This window comes from Petaurus breviceps, unplaced genomic scaffold, assembly GCF_028583685.1.
Source record: "Petaurus breviceps papuanus isolate PSGF00001 unplaced genomic scaffold, PetGlider_PUasm1.0 90763, whole genome shotgun sequence".
Classification (NCBI taxonomy): Eukaryota; Metazoa; Chordata; class Mammalia; order Diprotodontia; family Petauridae; genus Petaurus; species Petaurus breviceps.
The window spans coordinates 13,310,603-13,327,406 of record NW_027187340.1 but is presented as its reverse complement, the minus strand read 5'-3'; the positions used below and the strand labels follow the sequence as shown (position 1 = coordinate 13,327,406).

Below are 16,804 nucleotides of genomic sequence, written 5' to 3'. Positions count from 1 at the left end.
CTTAATAAATAAATTTGTTTTCATGTTTTTATACTTAGGTTTTCTTTCTGTAGGAAACTGCATGAAATATCTTGAAACCAAGTAGAGCTATGTGTGTAGTTGAGGGGAAATTAAATTGAAGCAAGGATTCTCTTATTCGGGACTTTATATATATATTTTTAAAAGACTGCCTTAGTTAAATAATTAACTCTAGAAATTTTATATAAAATCATTAAAAACAATTATGAATATCTAAGAATTTTATTCTTTTATTTATCAACAGAATCAGATATAAAGTTGATATTCTGATGAAACCTGTAGACTCCCATTTGAGAATAATGTTTTTTAAATGTATAAAATAAAGAATAAAAAAAGATAATGAAATATGGTTATCAAAATATTTTTTAAAAAAATAAGTTTGCAGATCCAAATTAAGAACCTTTGTTCTTAATTGTCTTCATTAGTGCCTATGGTACCTGCACAGACAATTACATTTTGGTGAAAGCCTGAAATCTTAGTTTGTCAGTGTAGATGATTAATGACTTATAATGCTTAGTGCCATAAGCCTCTATGACAAAGAATACTGTATTTAATAACATAAAGCCAGCAGTCTTTCACCTCATTTTTAAAATAGGAATATTAAGCTTTCCTTATTATTTAAGAATCGACATTGTTAAAGTTGTGCCATTTATTGAAAAAATTATAATTGAATTACTTTAAAATATCAATTTATAAGGTGATTATTGAAGTTATTGATTATTGAAATACTTTTCTTATTGGAGGCTTAGATAAATTACAAGTTTTGGAGTATGTTATTTAGAATGTGAAAGGGATTGGGAATTTCTCACAGTTGAATTCATGACTAATGAAACTGAAAGATGAAGTAGTAATTAAATGATATTGGTTGGGAGTAGAGATATAATTATTATACTTTTGATTTTGCTATCAGTTAATTTTAGTGAAATACATTTCCACTGGGCCCTTAGCCTGAATGTTTCTTAGCATTGGTTTTACGAAGTTCTGATTGTCATTGATGTGTTTGCTAACAGAAATGTTTTTGATACCTTTTTCAACATGTAGCTACAACAAACGTATTAATGACATAAGAGAGTGCAAAGAAGCAGCTGTGTCACATGCGTAAGTGTTTTTTATAACTTTCACTTTTGTGTAGTTTTTTTAAAGAATTATTCAGTGTCTTCTTGAAATAAAAGTGCTTTTTGTTGAAATATACATTATAATATATATACACTGTAAATATACATAATATACAATGCTAGTTAGAGGGAGGAAAATTATTCATGACTCATAATCTTGACAACTAAGTATGTTAAAGTATTTTGAATTTGAAGTAAGCAGAAATTTTGAAATTTTAATAAAAAGTTAATACTTCAGGCTGAGCAGTCTCTGACATTCCTTCCATAAAGACTTGATTTTTTAGTAGTACCCCAGCAGTTACCAATAGATCCTGTTTTCTTTTAAGTTGCAGCCCACTTCTGCATCCCTTGTTTAAGAATTGGTACATATGCACATCTCTCTTTCCTCTTCCCTACCCAAACCCTAAAACCAAACACATCCTACTTTTAGTGAGTGCCTAAACTCCTGCCATAGAACTTCCATCTTTTTATTAATTGGTAGAAAATATGCACAATATTACAAATGATTTTCCATAGAATACAGATTTTACAGTTGAAATTTTAGTCCATAGATATGATCAGTCTTCCTCATTTCATTTTTCAGAACTCCAGTTCTCTCTTGAGGGCAAATTTAAAGTGCTACTATAAATGGAAATTAGTGTACTTAACAACATCTTTTGACAGTTTTTTTTTTTTGTTTCGCATAAACTAAATCATTTTACTTGGTTGTTAGTTCTCTCATGCCTTATCTCTGTTTTAGTGCTTCTAGTACAGTTGGAGTGAGTTGAGGGTTCTTTATATATCTTATTAAACTATTAAATATCTTTGTAAGGCAAGTTATACAACAGGTTAATGATGCAAGAAGATTTGGGGTTTTTTCTTTACATTTTGAGTTCCTTTTCTTATTTTTAAGTGGATGTAATAAAATATACCTGGTTCTGTGCTTTGATTTTAGCTGTAAAATTCACTAAATGATTCTAAAATGCAAACAATATATTCTTAATTCTTTTTTTTTTTTTTAAGCAATCAGGGTTAAGTAACTTGCTCAAGGTTACACGGCCAGTTATTTCTGGGTGTGGTGCTGAGTATCTGAGCCCGGATTTGATCTGGGTCATCCCGACACTGGAGCCGGTATTCTTACTCGCTGAGCCACCTGGCCGCCCCTAAGCAATTGGGGTTAAGTAACTTGCTCAAGGTTACACAGCCAGGTGTTTCTGGGTGGGTGCTAAGTGTCTGAGCCCGGGATTCGATCTCCAGGTCTTCTCAACACTGGAGCCGGTGCTCTTACTCGCTGTGCTACTTGGCCGCCCCTATATTCTTAGAAATTCTTGACTTGAACAGGATCAACTGTTTTTCATGAGGACATGTGTATACTAATAAATAAATGGTTACTCTTTCTCTAAGAAATGGCAGTAATTAAATTTATTACTGTATTATTCATGAATCACAAAATGAAAGCTATTGAAGTAACTATTTTAATTAGCAAAAGTACTTAAACTTCTTAGAAGTTTATAAATTTCCTGATTCTCTGCCAATATCTGTATCTCGTTTTTATTTTCATAATTAGTAATGTGAGGAAGCATATATAGCTTTTCCCAAGTTCCTTGTTTTGCAACCAGGACTTCTGATTTCTTGCTATTCAGAGTTTTTATATGGGGGCATATATATGAGGACAAAATATATGGGGACATATATAATATATAGTACTTCAAAAATTTGAACCATACTTTTATATAAAATCTATAATTTGACTCTCAAAAGAACCTTAGGATATCCTATTTTACAGATAATAAAAACTAAAGCTATAAGGGTCAGTGACTTGACCATGGTCATTTAGCTGGGAAATCTCAGAGGCAGAATTTGAATTTTGGTCCTCCTTACTCTTAAGTCCAATATTCTTTCCCCTATACTGTGCTGCCTCCACATGCTTTTAAATATTTAATGACTTAAATCAGCAAGTATTAATTGAACCCAGAACTGTGCTGTATGGTAGGAGTTAAGGAATACCAACAAATATAAGGTGTGATGAGGAGATAAGTACATATGAAATTAATAAAGAATATGTGCTAAATGTGTATGGCCTGGCACAGTAGATAGAGTTCTAGGCCTGGAGTTGAGAAGACATGAGTTCAAATCCAGCCTTAAGACACAAGTCAGTGTGGCTATGGACTCAATTTTGGAAGAATTTTTCTTGACTTTGACTTTGCAGAATCAAAAGCAGAATATTTTAAGGGATCATACTTCAGAAGCCTTGTGGCGCCTAGGCAGCTCACTGAAACAGAGTGCTAGGCCTGGAGTCAGGAAGATCTGGGTTCAAATTGGCCTCAGACACTTACTAGTTGTATGACCTTGGGAAAGTGATTTAACTTCTGTTTGCCTTAATCCACTGGAGATGGAAATGGCAAACCACTCCAGTATCTTTGACAAGAAAATCCCATGGACAAGAATGGGCATTATATGGTCTATGAGGTCATACATGACTGAACAACAACTTCACCTATTGATGAAACAATGCTATTGTTTTGTGATTTCAATTTTTTTTTTCCTAGATGGACACTAACATTCCTTTAATAATGTGTTGTGGAATTTTCCCAGTTGTCAGTTAGTCATGCTCTCTGGCCTATTTTTTCAGGACTCCATTCTTTCCTCTTTTTTTTTTTAAATTGGCACATTGGTTCTTCAGTCTTATGATTCCTCTACTATTCTTCACAATCTTTCACAGATCACTAAATTGGCTTAGGCAGTGATATTTGCCATTTTAACTACCCTAGGCTTTAAGTCTTCTGGCCCAGTTGACTTGAACTTATTAGGGCTATGTGGGTGTTCTCTTATGTCTTTGCTTACAGGTATCAGCTTCTTGTTAGCCTTGTTCATATCCTTTTTATTTGAAAGGTCATTCTCCTTGGCTAAAAAAATAGTAAAAAAGAATTTAAGAGACCTGCCCACATATTATTGTTTTTTCCACTCTGAACATCAGTCCTGATCCTTCTGTGAGCATCCCTTTTCTTTCCTGAACATAGCTTTAAAAGACACTTTTTGTTGTCCTAGGCTTTTCTTGCAAGCCACAGCTCCTTGTGGTTTGTAGTAACCTTGATAATGGATTCTTGAAAGACTGTGCCATACTTTGGAATTCATTCTTTTATCTACCCCTGTTTTTGTCCTTTTACAAAATCTGAGATAACTGATAAGTTCCTTTGGTATACACATTGGTCACTTTATTCAGCATTTTTTCCTCATCTAAATTGTTTTTGTGTGTCATCAAAGACACATTTTGGGGAGTTTTCTATTCCTTTTGGACTGATGTCTGCAGAATTTTAATTCATGGATCTTTAATATTTTTTCCCTAAGTCCTTTGAAATCTGCACTCACAAAATCTTTTTTCTCTTCTGTCCAAATTCTTAGCTGTAGTGGTGATGTCCCTTCCATATCCCCATCTTTTTTACCCCAACAGCCTTTTCTACCCTGTTGGTAAGAATGAGATTTAGAATAAATTTCCCTAGTGTTGGTTCCTGCAGCTTTTGAAGGATGAAGGTATAAAACTACCATTATGGCATGTATAGAAATATAAATACTCCGCGTTTAGGAGACAATAATTCCAATAGATGTCTAGCTAATTGAAGTCCTTTATCAGTACTATATCTGACTACCGGTTTCTTGATCAGTTTCCTAGTTCTTTCTAGGTACTCTGCAATACAAAGATAATATTGTTTCTGTTTTAGCATTCATTTATCTTCACACAAATTATTTTGCTGAAAAACAAAACCAAAAAACTAGAAGATGCAGTAAATAGCTAATCTTTAACTTGTGAAATAATTTATGTTTCACTTAATGAGTAAATCTCCATTTTTTTCTTTTAATATAGTGGTTCAATGCATAGAGAAAGACGCAAGTTTTTAAGATCTGCACTGAAAGAATTAGCTACTGTCTTGTCTGATCAGCCTGGCTTGCTAGGGCCTAAGGTAATGTATTTCACATTTATTTTACTCAAAAAGTCACATGTTGAAAAGTTTCTTATTGAAGCTTTGAATATTCTAAATTCATTTTAAATATTAACTTTGGAATCCGATAGCTTTTAGTTAGATTGATTAAGAATATTTGGAAGAGACTTGAGAGGTCATCTAGATCAAGATGGATTTTAACAGGACTTCCCTTTTCAATAAACCTAAGAATTGGTTGGTTTTTAATCCCTTGCATTGAGATTTCTAGTAAAGGAGAACCCATTACCTCCTTAGGCAGGCAGCTTATTTCTTTTTTGGACACCTCTATTAAGAAGTTTTTCTTTACAAAGATCCCAAATTTACTTCTCCTTTCTTCCCCTTACCTCCTAGTTCTTTTTGTTAACTATTTCCATTAGGTTGGCTCATTTCTTTTAAAGTAAATTACTCCCAAACAACAGGAAAACATTTTGTGTTTTCCCCTTAAAGCTTCCCCTTATCTTTTAATAGGACTTGTTATTTTGTACTTTCTCTTGACCTATCTGCCTCAGGTTATCAGGTGCCATTGACTTATTGTGAGAAAGAAGATGAGAAGATGGGGGTGAGGGGACTTGGAGGTACATGGAAAGTATAGTTGGATAAATATTCTTTAAAACTTTGTATTGAAGTATAAACTCTCTAACCTTTTGTTTTTCAGGCACTTTTTGTATTTATGGCATTATCTTTTGCTCGTGATGAAATCATTTGGCTACTGCGTCATGCAGATAATATGCCAAAGAAGAGTGCAGATGACTTTATAGATAAGTATGTTAGCAACATTTTTTCTTTTACATTTTAATGGCCTTTCAGGGACTAGTGCTGTAGTAAAATTATTTTAAAAGACCATCACCATTAATCAGTAAAGCATTTAAGCACCTGTTATGGGCCAGGCACTATGATAAGTGTGAGTTAAACTACTGGGTAACAGAAGACAACACATAAAAGGATGCTGAAAAGTTGTAGTCTGAAGAAATGAAGTATAGTCTGAGGAATTTGTAATCATGGGAAATGGCCTGAGAGCCCTCTTTAAGTGAAAGCTTTGTGAGGAGTTCTTGTTCTGCCCTCTAGTTCTCCAGTCAGAGTGGCAGAAGGTACTCAGGGTACTAATGAGGTGTTAGAATAAACAAAGATGGTACAGTCTCCTGGGATAGTCCTCCTCCTCTTGAAGTTCCCTGGGGGCATGTGGATTTCATTCTAAGGAGTACAAACTGGTGGGAAATAGTTAGTGACACATTGACCTTGTCTTTTGTCACAAATTGTCCAAATTTGAAAATATTTTATAAGTTAGCAAAATTTAAGAATGTCATACTTAATGAAGTTGACATGAAAAAGCTAGAATAAGAAAGATTTTAATTTAGATTTCAACCTTTTTGCAGGATCTAACTAAGGAAGGTTAGACTTTTGTGTAGTTGTATTTCTAGTCTTTGACTGCCATCTAGTTAATGTAGTAGAGTGCTGGACTTGGAGTCAGGAAAACCTGAGTTTGAATTATGCCTCAGACACTAGCTATGTGACACTAGGCAAGTCACTTAACCTCTCTGTGCCTTAGTTAAGTGGCTTCCAAGGTTTCTTTCAGCTCTAAATATTGTGATCCTTTGAATTACATGCATCTCTTTGGAGCTTTGAATGCAGTCCTTGGAAGAAAAGAGAAGGGGGAAATGTAAACTGAGGGATGGGGGGATGTGAGGTCTCAGGATGAGAATAGTGTTTAAGGTAGTAAGACTGAAGGAAAGTTGTCTCTGTTTTGCAACTTTTAGTCTTTGTGAGTTACTTGGCACAGTCCAGTATAAGTACTTTGTCCAGGATTATACAATGTGTATCTCAGACTAACTTGAATGCACATTTTACTGACTGAAACTAGCTCACCATTACAATACATTATTTTACTCTGTAATATGTTCAAATAATGAACAGTTGTTGAGAACTACTTTCATCTTCTTACTTTATGGATATTAGTATTGTGAATACAGAATTATGTTGACTTTTTTTTTTTTTACTAAAGTTAAAGAATAAGCAAGCCTAGTCATCTGAATCATGTTTCTCTAGCAGCATGTTTTATAAAATACACCCTAGGTTATACTTTCTTTTCAATTCAGATACATGTGATTTCTTCAAGACCTCACCTTTGCACAGATTGCAACCAAGTAGATGGCCTCAGAAAGTTAGTTTCTAAAAACTTGGACACTTTCTAAACTTGTTAAGGTTAGATATAGTTCTTATACCACAAAGTGTTACCTGGAGCCACACCTTGAAGACTTTCTAGCAACATAGGACCTGCTAAAACTTACCCTGGCATAATTTGTATTTAATCCAACAATAAAAAAAATCCCAGATTATCATTATCATAGTACATTTTTGGTGGCTATTTATCATCTGTTTGTTTTTAGCTAAAGAAAATTTAACCAGTCAAAACATTTCTGTTTAGGGATATTTTCTTAAGAATTTTTCATTTGCAAATTAATTTCACTCTGTATTAAAAAACCCAAAAGTGTCTAAAAATGAAATTAATCTTTGGCTGATAGAGATTTAGTTCTTCACTTTTTAAAGGTGCTTATTGTTGTTGTGTATAAGGCACTGTGTTGGGAATGCTAAGATGAAAAATGAGGGGTGCTGATCAGAGATGGCTTCATCAAGGACATGGCAACTTAACTGAGCCTTGAAGGAAGAGAAGTAGTTTTGCAGACAGAAAAAACTAAGGAAATCTATTCCAGGAATGGGAGGCAATATGCATAAATACATGGAGGTAGGGGATAACATGTTAACCTTGGGGAACACTCCAGTTAGTTTAAACACTCTAGTTTTTGACTAGAAAAATGTCAGAGGAGTATTGTGACTTGTAGAAACATTAGGTTTTTGAGCAAGAGTATGACATTTACAATATTTGTATTAGCAAGATAAGATGAATTTAAGAAATATGTATTCGTAGGATTTAGCTACTGATCAGATTTTATTTGTGAGACAGAGGGAAGAGTCAAAAATGATTCAACTCAGAGGATATTAGTGCTATCAAGAGAAACAGAATTTGAGAGGAGGGTCAGGTTTGGGATGGATATTGATGAGTTATTTTGTGCATAATGAATTTGAGATACTTTCAGAAAATCCAGGTGAAAAATAACAGAGATATAGTACTGAAGTTCAAAGGAGATCAGGGCTGCAATTATGAACTTGGTTCACTTAACCTACACCTTCTGAGGAGGCAAAATTAAGTAATGACAGCAGAGGCAGTTTGGAGGTAACAATATGAAAGCAAACAATAAATAAGTTTGTCCCAGTTTTGTGTTTAGTTTAGTAGTATATGTAAATGAAAATATAAGCACCTAATATTGAAGGTCTTGTCAGATGTGATTTTTTTATAGAAAAATTCAGTTATTACTAAGAGTTGGAAGTAATGTTAAAAGAATTGAAAATGAAAAGAGAGAGGGATAGGATAGAGGATTAACAAAGGTGGCCTTGTACTGGGTTGAATAGTGATAATGGCAGTGGCAGAAGGGGATTTTTGTGATTCTGAAACATAGTATTTAGAGGATCTAGATATTTCTAATCGCTAATAATAAAGCAGGAAAAGTACCAAATAGGAAGATGCTTGTAGACTTAATTGTCTCTGAGGTTATAATTAGAATATCAATGTGATGATGCCCTATAAGATCAAGTTTTTGCTGCTACCCTAAATTAAGAAAGCAAAAGATCTGTATAAAGCATGTAGAATAACTGGCTTTTTAAAAGGATTTTTTTAAACCTCTTTTAAAGGTTGTTTTTTTTTTTTAAACCTCACTTATCATTAAATGATAATTTAATTAAAACAATTTATTTAAACAATTTAAACAATTAAAACATAAGTCTAGGGGCAGCTAGATGGAGCAGTGAATAGAGCACTGGCCCTGGAGTCAGGAGAACCTAAGTTCAAATCCAGCCTCAGACACTTAATACAAAACTAGCCATGTGACCTTGGGCAAGTCACTTAACCCCAATTGCCCTACTTTTTCCTTCCAAAAAAACCCCCCAAAAATGTAAGTGTAAATGTTAGTAAGAAACACACTGTATCACTTAAAATGTCTTCCATTTTAAAGCCTTTAAACAGTGAGCAACAGAAGAAACAAAAATTAAGAATCAACAAAATATTAATATATTATTTCATAATACTTGGTCTCTTATGATTTTTAAAGGATGGCATATGAGTTTTAAAATTGTGATGTACTTTGCAATGAAATTAAGGTATATTTAAATCCTTACAAAATATAAAGAAAGAGGCAGCTAGGTGATGCAGTGGATAAAGTACCAGCCATAGAGTGAGGTGGACCATATGTATATATGGAAAAAACCAGCAAAAAACAGAAAAAGGATATTTTGGTTGTTTTTCAGGAGCGATTGATATTTTAACTTTTTTTTTTTTTTTTCATTTTTTTAAAGGCACATTGCTGAACTGATATTCTACATGGAAGAGCTCAGGGCACATGTGAGGAAATACGGACCAGTAATGCAGAGATATTATGTGCAGTATCTCTCTGGCTTTGATGCTGTGGTTTTAAATGAACTTGTTCAGGTGAAAAAAAAATCATTTCTTACTTTCTATCATTCTATCACTTCTTCCTGCTATAATTAACTTCTAATAATTGTTACTAATAACTACATCCATTTATAAAGTGCTTTATGATTTGTAAAGAACTTCAAAAAGCCCCTTGAGGGAGGTATTTTTAAATATTATCTTCATTTTATAGTTGAGGAACTTGAAGCTCTAAAAGATTAAATGACTTACTTTTGACCCATTGTATTAGAGGTAAGATTTGAAATCATCTTTTAATTCCCAAGTTCTCAAATTTGCCTCCATTAAGACATAATAAGAAAGTAGGGGATAAATCTGGAAAGACCACCAACTGGACTTGGGATTAGAACACTCAGAAGACCTGGTCTCTAGTCTGAGATCTGACATTTAGCAGCTTCTGGCCTCAGGAGAAGTTACATCACAGCTTTGGGCTTTAGATTCCTGATTTACAGAATGGGGTTGGGCTAATAGAATCTTTCAGCTCTACTATTATCTGATTCTGTGAATCTTTTACTTTTTTTTTTTTTACTTTAACATGTATTAAAAAGAAAGCCTGATTTGTAATTGTTAGGAGGTGTATTTTTAAACTTGTCTTTTCATTTTTGTTGGTATTATTGCAGTCGTAGGTGATTTCAGTTGTTTTTCCATTTCCAAGAGATGTTGACTACACCAATTATCCTATTCTATAAGCATAAAAGTTCTTACCATTTCTATCCCATTGAGTTGTCTGACAGAAGGGGAACTTTTATTTGCTTTAGGCTATATAAAATACCAATTATCTCCCCAAAATATTTTCAAGTAGCAGAATATGGGAAGAGTGATTAAAGTTTGAGATTATAGTAAGAGCTCCATAAATTACAAACTGAATGTTATTGTGAAGTACCTTTATTTTACCAGTCCATAGAATCTTTTGATCTGTTCTGCCCTTTGACTGACAAGTAATAATAATAACAAATTTCTAATATTGAGCTGTTAAAAAATCTAACTTATGTTTAGGATATAGATGACTGCAATAATGGGATAAAGTGTTTTCTCAATGTATTGTAAGAGATTCAAATGTCTGGTTACTTTCCTCAAATATCCACTAGATGGAGCTCAGATTTTTCCGTTTTCTAGTGTTCATTAAAATTGAAGGGACAACTATGAACTTTATCCTTTAGGACTTGTGGTTTTCATCAAAATAGCTACAATTACTGACTTCTGTGCTGTTTATATACCACATTCTTTATTGAATAGACATTCAAGTATTTAGCCATCAGATTTGTATTGTGGGCCAATAAATCAATTCATTTTGATCATCTTGTTAATTGTTAATAAGTGTCAGCCAAATTTTGCAGCATTTCCATTGATCTTTAAAGTGACTTCTGGTTTTTGTTACTGTTTCTGTTCCTTCATAAATACATGAGTATTTATAGTGACAAAACACATCTCTTAGCTATTATGTGACTCACATTAGTCATTTGTTAAAGCACTAAGCTGAAAATACATCATGCTGCTTCTAAGATAATATTTTAAACTCCAGTGTTATCAATTTTAATATTTTTTGGGGAAAAGTTTTGGATTCTTTGTTAAAGGCAATTTAAATTACCCTTTATGTGCCAATTGCCAGCCATAATATTTTTCATGTGGTTATTTAATTAAAAATTTAAATCATGCACTGTCTTTTTCTGGTTTCATTTCAGAATCTTTCAGTGTGCCCTGAAGATGAATCAATCATCATGTCCTCCTTTGTTAATACTATGACTTCCCTAAGTGTAAAACAAGGTAATAGATCTAATAAGGATGAAATAAAGCAAACTTCATTAAGAGCTTTTAATTGTTTTCATGTCTGATTTCCTTAATATTACTTAGTGTTTACAAGATTTTTTTTTTTTTAGAATTTTTAGATCTTTTGGTCTACTCTGCTTTGTTTCCCTCCTTTTTTTTCTCCATAAGAAAGAACTAAAAATAGGTATTATGTGATTATGTTTAAGAAAATCCTATTTTGCTCTCTGTCTTCCCGCCCTGGCGCGCGACATCATCTCTGGGCGCCGGAGAAGGAACAGGCGGCAGAGGCGGTGGACTTGGGAAGATGGCTCCCTCTCCCACCAAACGTAAAGATAGAACTGATGACAAGTCAAAGGACAGGTCTAAAGATAAAGGGGCCACGAGAGAGTCGAGTGAAAAGGACCGTGGTAGAGACAAAGCTCGTAAGAAGCGAAGTGCCTCCAGTGGGAGCAGCACCTCCAGGTCTCGCTCCAGTTCCACCTCCAGCTCTGGCTCTAGTACTAGCAGTGGGTCCAGCTCTTCTGCATCAAGTCATTCAGGAAGCTCTAGCACTTCCCAAAGTTCCAGCTCCAGCAGTTCCTCTGGATCTCCTAGTCTCTCTCGAAGAAGGCATGACAATAGGAGGCGTTCCCGCTCCAAATCGAAGCCACCTAAAAGGGATGAAAAGGAAAGGAAGAGACGAAGTCCTTCACCAAAACCCACCAAAGTACACATTGGAAGGCTTACTAGGAACGTGACAAAGGATCACATCATGGAAATATTTTCCACTTATGGGAAAATTAAAATGATTGATATGCCTGTGGAAAGGATGCATCCTCATTTATCCAAAGGTTATGCATATGTGGAGCTTGAAAATCCAGATGAGGCTGAAAAGGCGTTGAAGCACATGGATGGAGGACAGATCGATGGTCAGGAGATAACAGCCACTGCAGTGCTGGCCCCCTGGCCCAGGACCCCACCCAGGCGATTTAGCCCACCAGAAGGATGTTGCCACCACCCCCGATGTGGCGTAGATCACCACCATGCATGAGAAGAAGGTCCCGCTCTCCTAGGCGCAGATCTCCTGTCCGCCGACGATCCTGCTCCCCAGGCCGCCAGAGCCACCGAAGCCGCTCCAGCTCCAATTCTTCCCGATAAAGCAAGGCAGCTGTTCTCACTTTGTAACTTAAATATGATCGAACACAATATTAAAGCATTGTACTGAGGGTGGGGGAGAGAAGATATGGGAATCAAGCACTGGCTAGCAAAGGTTTATTTAATGCATTGGATGTCTTCTTGCCCTTGAAGGCTTCTAAACAGCAAATTTGATTGATTTCTCAGGACTCAATTTTGGCTCACAGGAATATTTAAGGTTCAAGAATTGCAGCCTAAATAAGGCTCTTTTTTTTTTTCCTGGCCTAGACAGAAAGCTCGGCTGTTAGCAACTTCTGAGAAAATCAGGAAACCAGCAAAGGCTAAGTAAAACAGAGATCAAGATGCTCAAGTTCTGCCCACCCCAGAGTGTCAGCGTTGTTTTTTTTTTCCTTCTCCCTAAGTAAATTTTTCATAAATATGAAGACTTGATGGTTGCTTTTTGGCCAGGCTGATTCTTTAAGAAAAGAGGACATGAGCTTATGCATGTCCACTTTATCTCCTGCTAAAGCTAGGTCTGCTGCTTTGAATTTTTTTTCTCCTGATTTTGAAGGCCAAAAGACCCTGGGAAGCAGTACAGATTTTTCATACCCCTCTTTTTACTCATTGCTGTAAATGGTTCTTTAACCACACCAGTACCCACCTCAGAAATTGATAAACAAGTTGAGGGCCAGCCCCTGGGTGCTGCCTCATCAAGGAGCCAGCCCTCTGAGGTTATGGCCCCTTGAAAAGCTAGCAGGTTAATTTTGCGAAATGTAAATTGCATTCTTGGCTTTTATTGTACAGTCAATACTAGAAAATTTCTGTGTTGAGTTTTGTATCTTTGTAGCATTTTAGATAATGTTGTGTTTGTACTTTTGTTGTGTAGAATAGAAGGAAATCATTAAATAAACCTCAAGGGTTGAAATACAAAAAAAAAGAAAAGAAATCCTATTTTGCTAATTCAACAAGAATCAATTGTTCTTTTCCTTTTTTTAAACAGGAAAAGCAAAAGATGATTTAGTAGACATATTGTAATAAATTAGGCATTTAAATTTTAATCTACCTGCTTTGTGGAGGTAGTGTGATATAATGGACCCCACTTATAGGGTTAGGGGATGAGGAGAGCTGTGTTCAGATCTCCAAAACTTATTGTGATCTGTGTTTCAGGCAAATCCTTAGGACATTAATAGTAAGTGTTAAGGGCTTGTCTTTTTGAGTTGCCATATTTTCCAGAAATACTGGACTCAGAGCATACAGGAAACCCTGAATGTGTGGAGGACAAACACCTCCCCCTTCTCCCAGCCCTTACCTGACATAATTTGTTGTTTGCTCCCTAAACCGGGTTCCATCTGAGTTTTTGAGAGGCAAGACATGTACCAGCCAGTCTCTGCCAGACTGGGAAAGTGCTTGTGCATCTGGGTCCTTTGCAGATAAGTGAACCTCCTATCCTCATAGGCTGGCTGTTTCCAAGGGAAAAGAATGCAGCTTTTGCCATCACCTTGCTCCTCTCCTTCAGGAGGGGTTTTGTCCTTTTCCACCTTCACTGTACCTTTCCCCTCCTATGCCATGTCTCTTTGGGCAGAGATACGTGTTTTTTCCTCCTTTTGTTGTACTGTCATAAATATGCAACTTTCTGTAAGGACTGTGAACTCTGAATTCCATATTCATTTCTCTTGTAATAAACCTGTTTTTTACATAACTCTCATGATGTTGTGATTGCCTGTTTGATATGTCATAGGAAAGTTAGAGGAATTCCCCACTGGGAATTGCCTGTGCTAATGAATTTGATCCTTCTAGTACTCAGGTATATCTGCATTATATCAAATTAATTATTTAGGTTTCAAAAAATTTTGAAAAGGGGTGGTACAAGTCTTAAGTAGTAAGACATTGTCTATAGGTTCATGATTAGGAAATCTAATGATGTTTTAATCATATAAAGCATCCTATAATAGACTTCCCTTGTGTTTGTTTATTTTAATAGAGTACAAGAAAGACTGTGTGACTCCTTCCTTTAAAAACACCAGTCTTTATAAAAATTTAGTATTAGCATAGTAGAATTTTTCAAACATTTCTGATATTGACATCAAAAATGGTTTTTTTGGAGAAGCAGCATGGTGTGGTGAATAATCAGGAAAAAGGAAAAGGAGACTGTGAACAAGTCACTTAATTTCTTGATGCCCCAGACAACTCTAAGAATATTGATTACAGAATAGTTATAAATTTGTATTGATAAAGGAAATCACCTTACTAGGAATCTCCTAATTCCTCACTGGGAGACCAGTGAAAACACAGGTTTGACCCCCCCCCCAAAAAAAAAAAATTAGAAACAAAACTTTTTTTGCATGTATATATCTTGAAAATGCTAATTTACTTTGTACTTTTTTCCATCTTAATACAGTTGAAGATGGGGAAGTATTTGATTTCCGAGGGATGAGATTAGACTGGTTTAGATTGCAGGTAAGAATGATTTAATGATTGTCAGTTTATTTTTGCTTATTGATTAGCCCAGATTATATTTATTACATGAGGGAAAATGTTGAGAAGTTCATGTAAACTGTTGAGAACAGCTGCAATGTAATTATTATGTATTCCTAAGTGGTCACTGAATGACTCTACTATATTAATATAGTACACTTCTTGTGCAAAAGATAGAGAAATGTAGATTAGATGATAGTGCAATTAAGTAGTCTTGGAGCTGGGCAAATAACGAGACACAGGAGCTATTAATGCTTTCATTTCACATTGGAATGTCTATGGTAGACTAGAGTAATGGTGGCAGTTCCAAAGACGCATATTTTGACTTTATATAAAGAAAACATTCCTAACAATGAGAACTATCCAAGAGTGAAATGGATTGCTTTTGGAGGTCAGTTGGTTTTTCTTCATTGAAGATCTTCATGTCGTGAATTCAGATGTTGTAAAATCTTGCTCACATGCAAGTTTATCTAGATGGCCACAGAGGGTCTCTTTTGGTGCTGGGATTCTGTCATTCTATAAGTCAATATTCTACAGGAATATGTCAAATAAACATTTTTAGTTAGTCTTAAAACTTAAATTAATCATTCAAATGATTGTATCAAAAATGTGTTTTCAGCTGGGTATAAATGGTTGCTTGGATTAAAAATAAGACATATAATGCTTATCTTCTTAAAAATCTTTTGAATTTGCACTCTAGTCTACCATAAACATTCCACCCTATGGTCTCAGATTTTTTATTGTTGGCTAAAACAACTTCCTATATTGTTAAACTTTCCATTAAATAGTCTGATAAAAGTTCTCATTAGAGGAAGCTGTAGCCTGGTATTAACTCCTCTCAAAAATCAGAAGACATTTGGCACAGAGGTTATCCCATTCGGAAAGCATGTAAGATATAGCTTGATAAAACACTTCATAGGCCTTAGAAAAGATAATCCAATTGACAAACGATTTATTTGAAGTATCTTGACTTAATGAATTTAAAACAGGCAATATTTAAGATCTTCTCTGAGAGTATGACAGGAAATCAGGGAGTAAAGACTACCTTCCTGCAGTGAGGACCAAACTTAAGTTGAATATGATAAATTTTTATAATATGAAGTTATTACTTTACTGCTTTTTGCATTTTGGGAAGCAGTACTACTTGCATTCTTCATTTATCCTTCATATAATTCTGCAGAGGAGTTTATGCTTTGCTTCCAAGTTTCTCCACTTAACAGAGATTAAGTGTTTACTGGCTAAGGTGGTTTAGTCTTCATTGTGATAGCTGCACTGTATCAGTTAAACATCTAAGAAATGGTGATAATTTTTCATAGCTAATAGTTCTTAAAATAAGTGATTGGAATTGTTGACTTTTCTCCAGCTCTCTTCTGCAGCCTATGGCTAGAAGCAGAGGAGGTAGGTAGTTGAGATAATCTAAGGTTAAGGTTTAGCAAGAGATGAGTGGTGGTAAACTCAAAGTGAGAAGTAGTTGAGAGCTGATGATTATCTAAGTTTGAAATGATTAACTACAGATTTGAAACTAAAAGGAAGAAAATTCAGTCATAGCATGGTTGATTGCCTGAGAAAATCTTTAGAGGTGGAAGGATTGGAGATCTCAGTGAGAGTGAAGAATGGATTTAGGAATAATAAGATAACAGGGGAAGATGGCAGAGATTAAGGTCAGATTGAAGAATATCAATTTCCATTTAAGGAAGTGGAGCCTTTATGGGTAATGTTGAGACTGAGTGTGTGACCCTCCCTATGTGTGACTGAGGTAAAGCAGAGTAGGAAATGAATGGAATTTAAGGAAGCTTGGAGGTTTAAGGAAGCACCACTGAATG

General features: G+C 35.0%; 1 protein-coding gene and 1 pseudogene across 4 annotated transcripts in view; both read left to right on the top strand.

Moving 5' to 3' along the window:
* NCKAP1 (NCK associated protein 1) overlaps window positions 1-16,804 on the top strand; it is a 123,665-nt gene that overhangs the window by 58,677 nt on the left and 48,184 nt on the right. For all 4 annotated transcript variants that reach the window (XM_069068586.1, XM_069068587.1, XM_069068585.1 and 1 more), the window contains 6 exons: window positions 1,060-1,116; window positions 4,975-5,071; window positions 5,745-5,851; window positions 9,494-9,626; window positions 11,309-11,390; window positions 14,905-14,963. In XM_069068586.1, the coding sequence (XP_068924687.1) occupies window positions 1,060-1,116; window positions 4,975-5,071; window positions 5,745-5,851; window positions 9,494-9,626; window positions 11,309-11,390; window positions 14,905-14,963 (535 nt within the window). The remainder of the gene's footprint in view (window positions 1-1,059; window positions 1,117-4,974; window positions 5,072-5,744; window positions 5,852-9,493; window positions 9,627-11,308; window positions 11,391-14,904; window positions 14,964-16,804) is intronic.
* Window positions 11,405-13,452, top strand: LOC138146570 (RNA-binding protein with serine-rich domain 1-like; annotated as a pseudogene).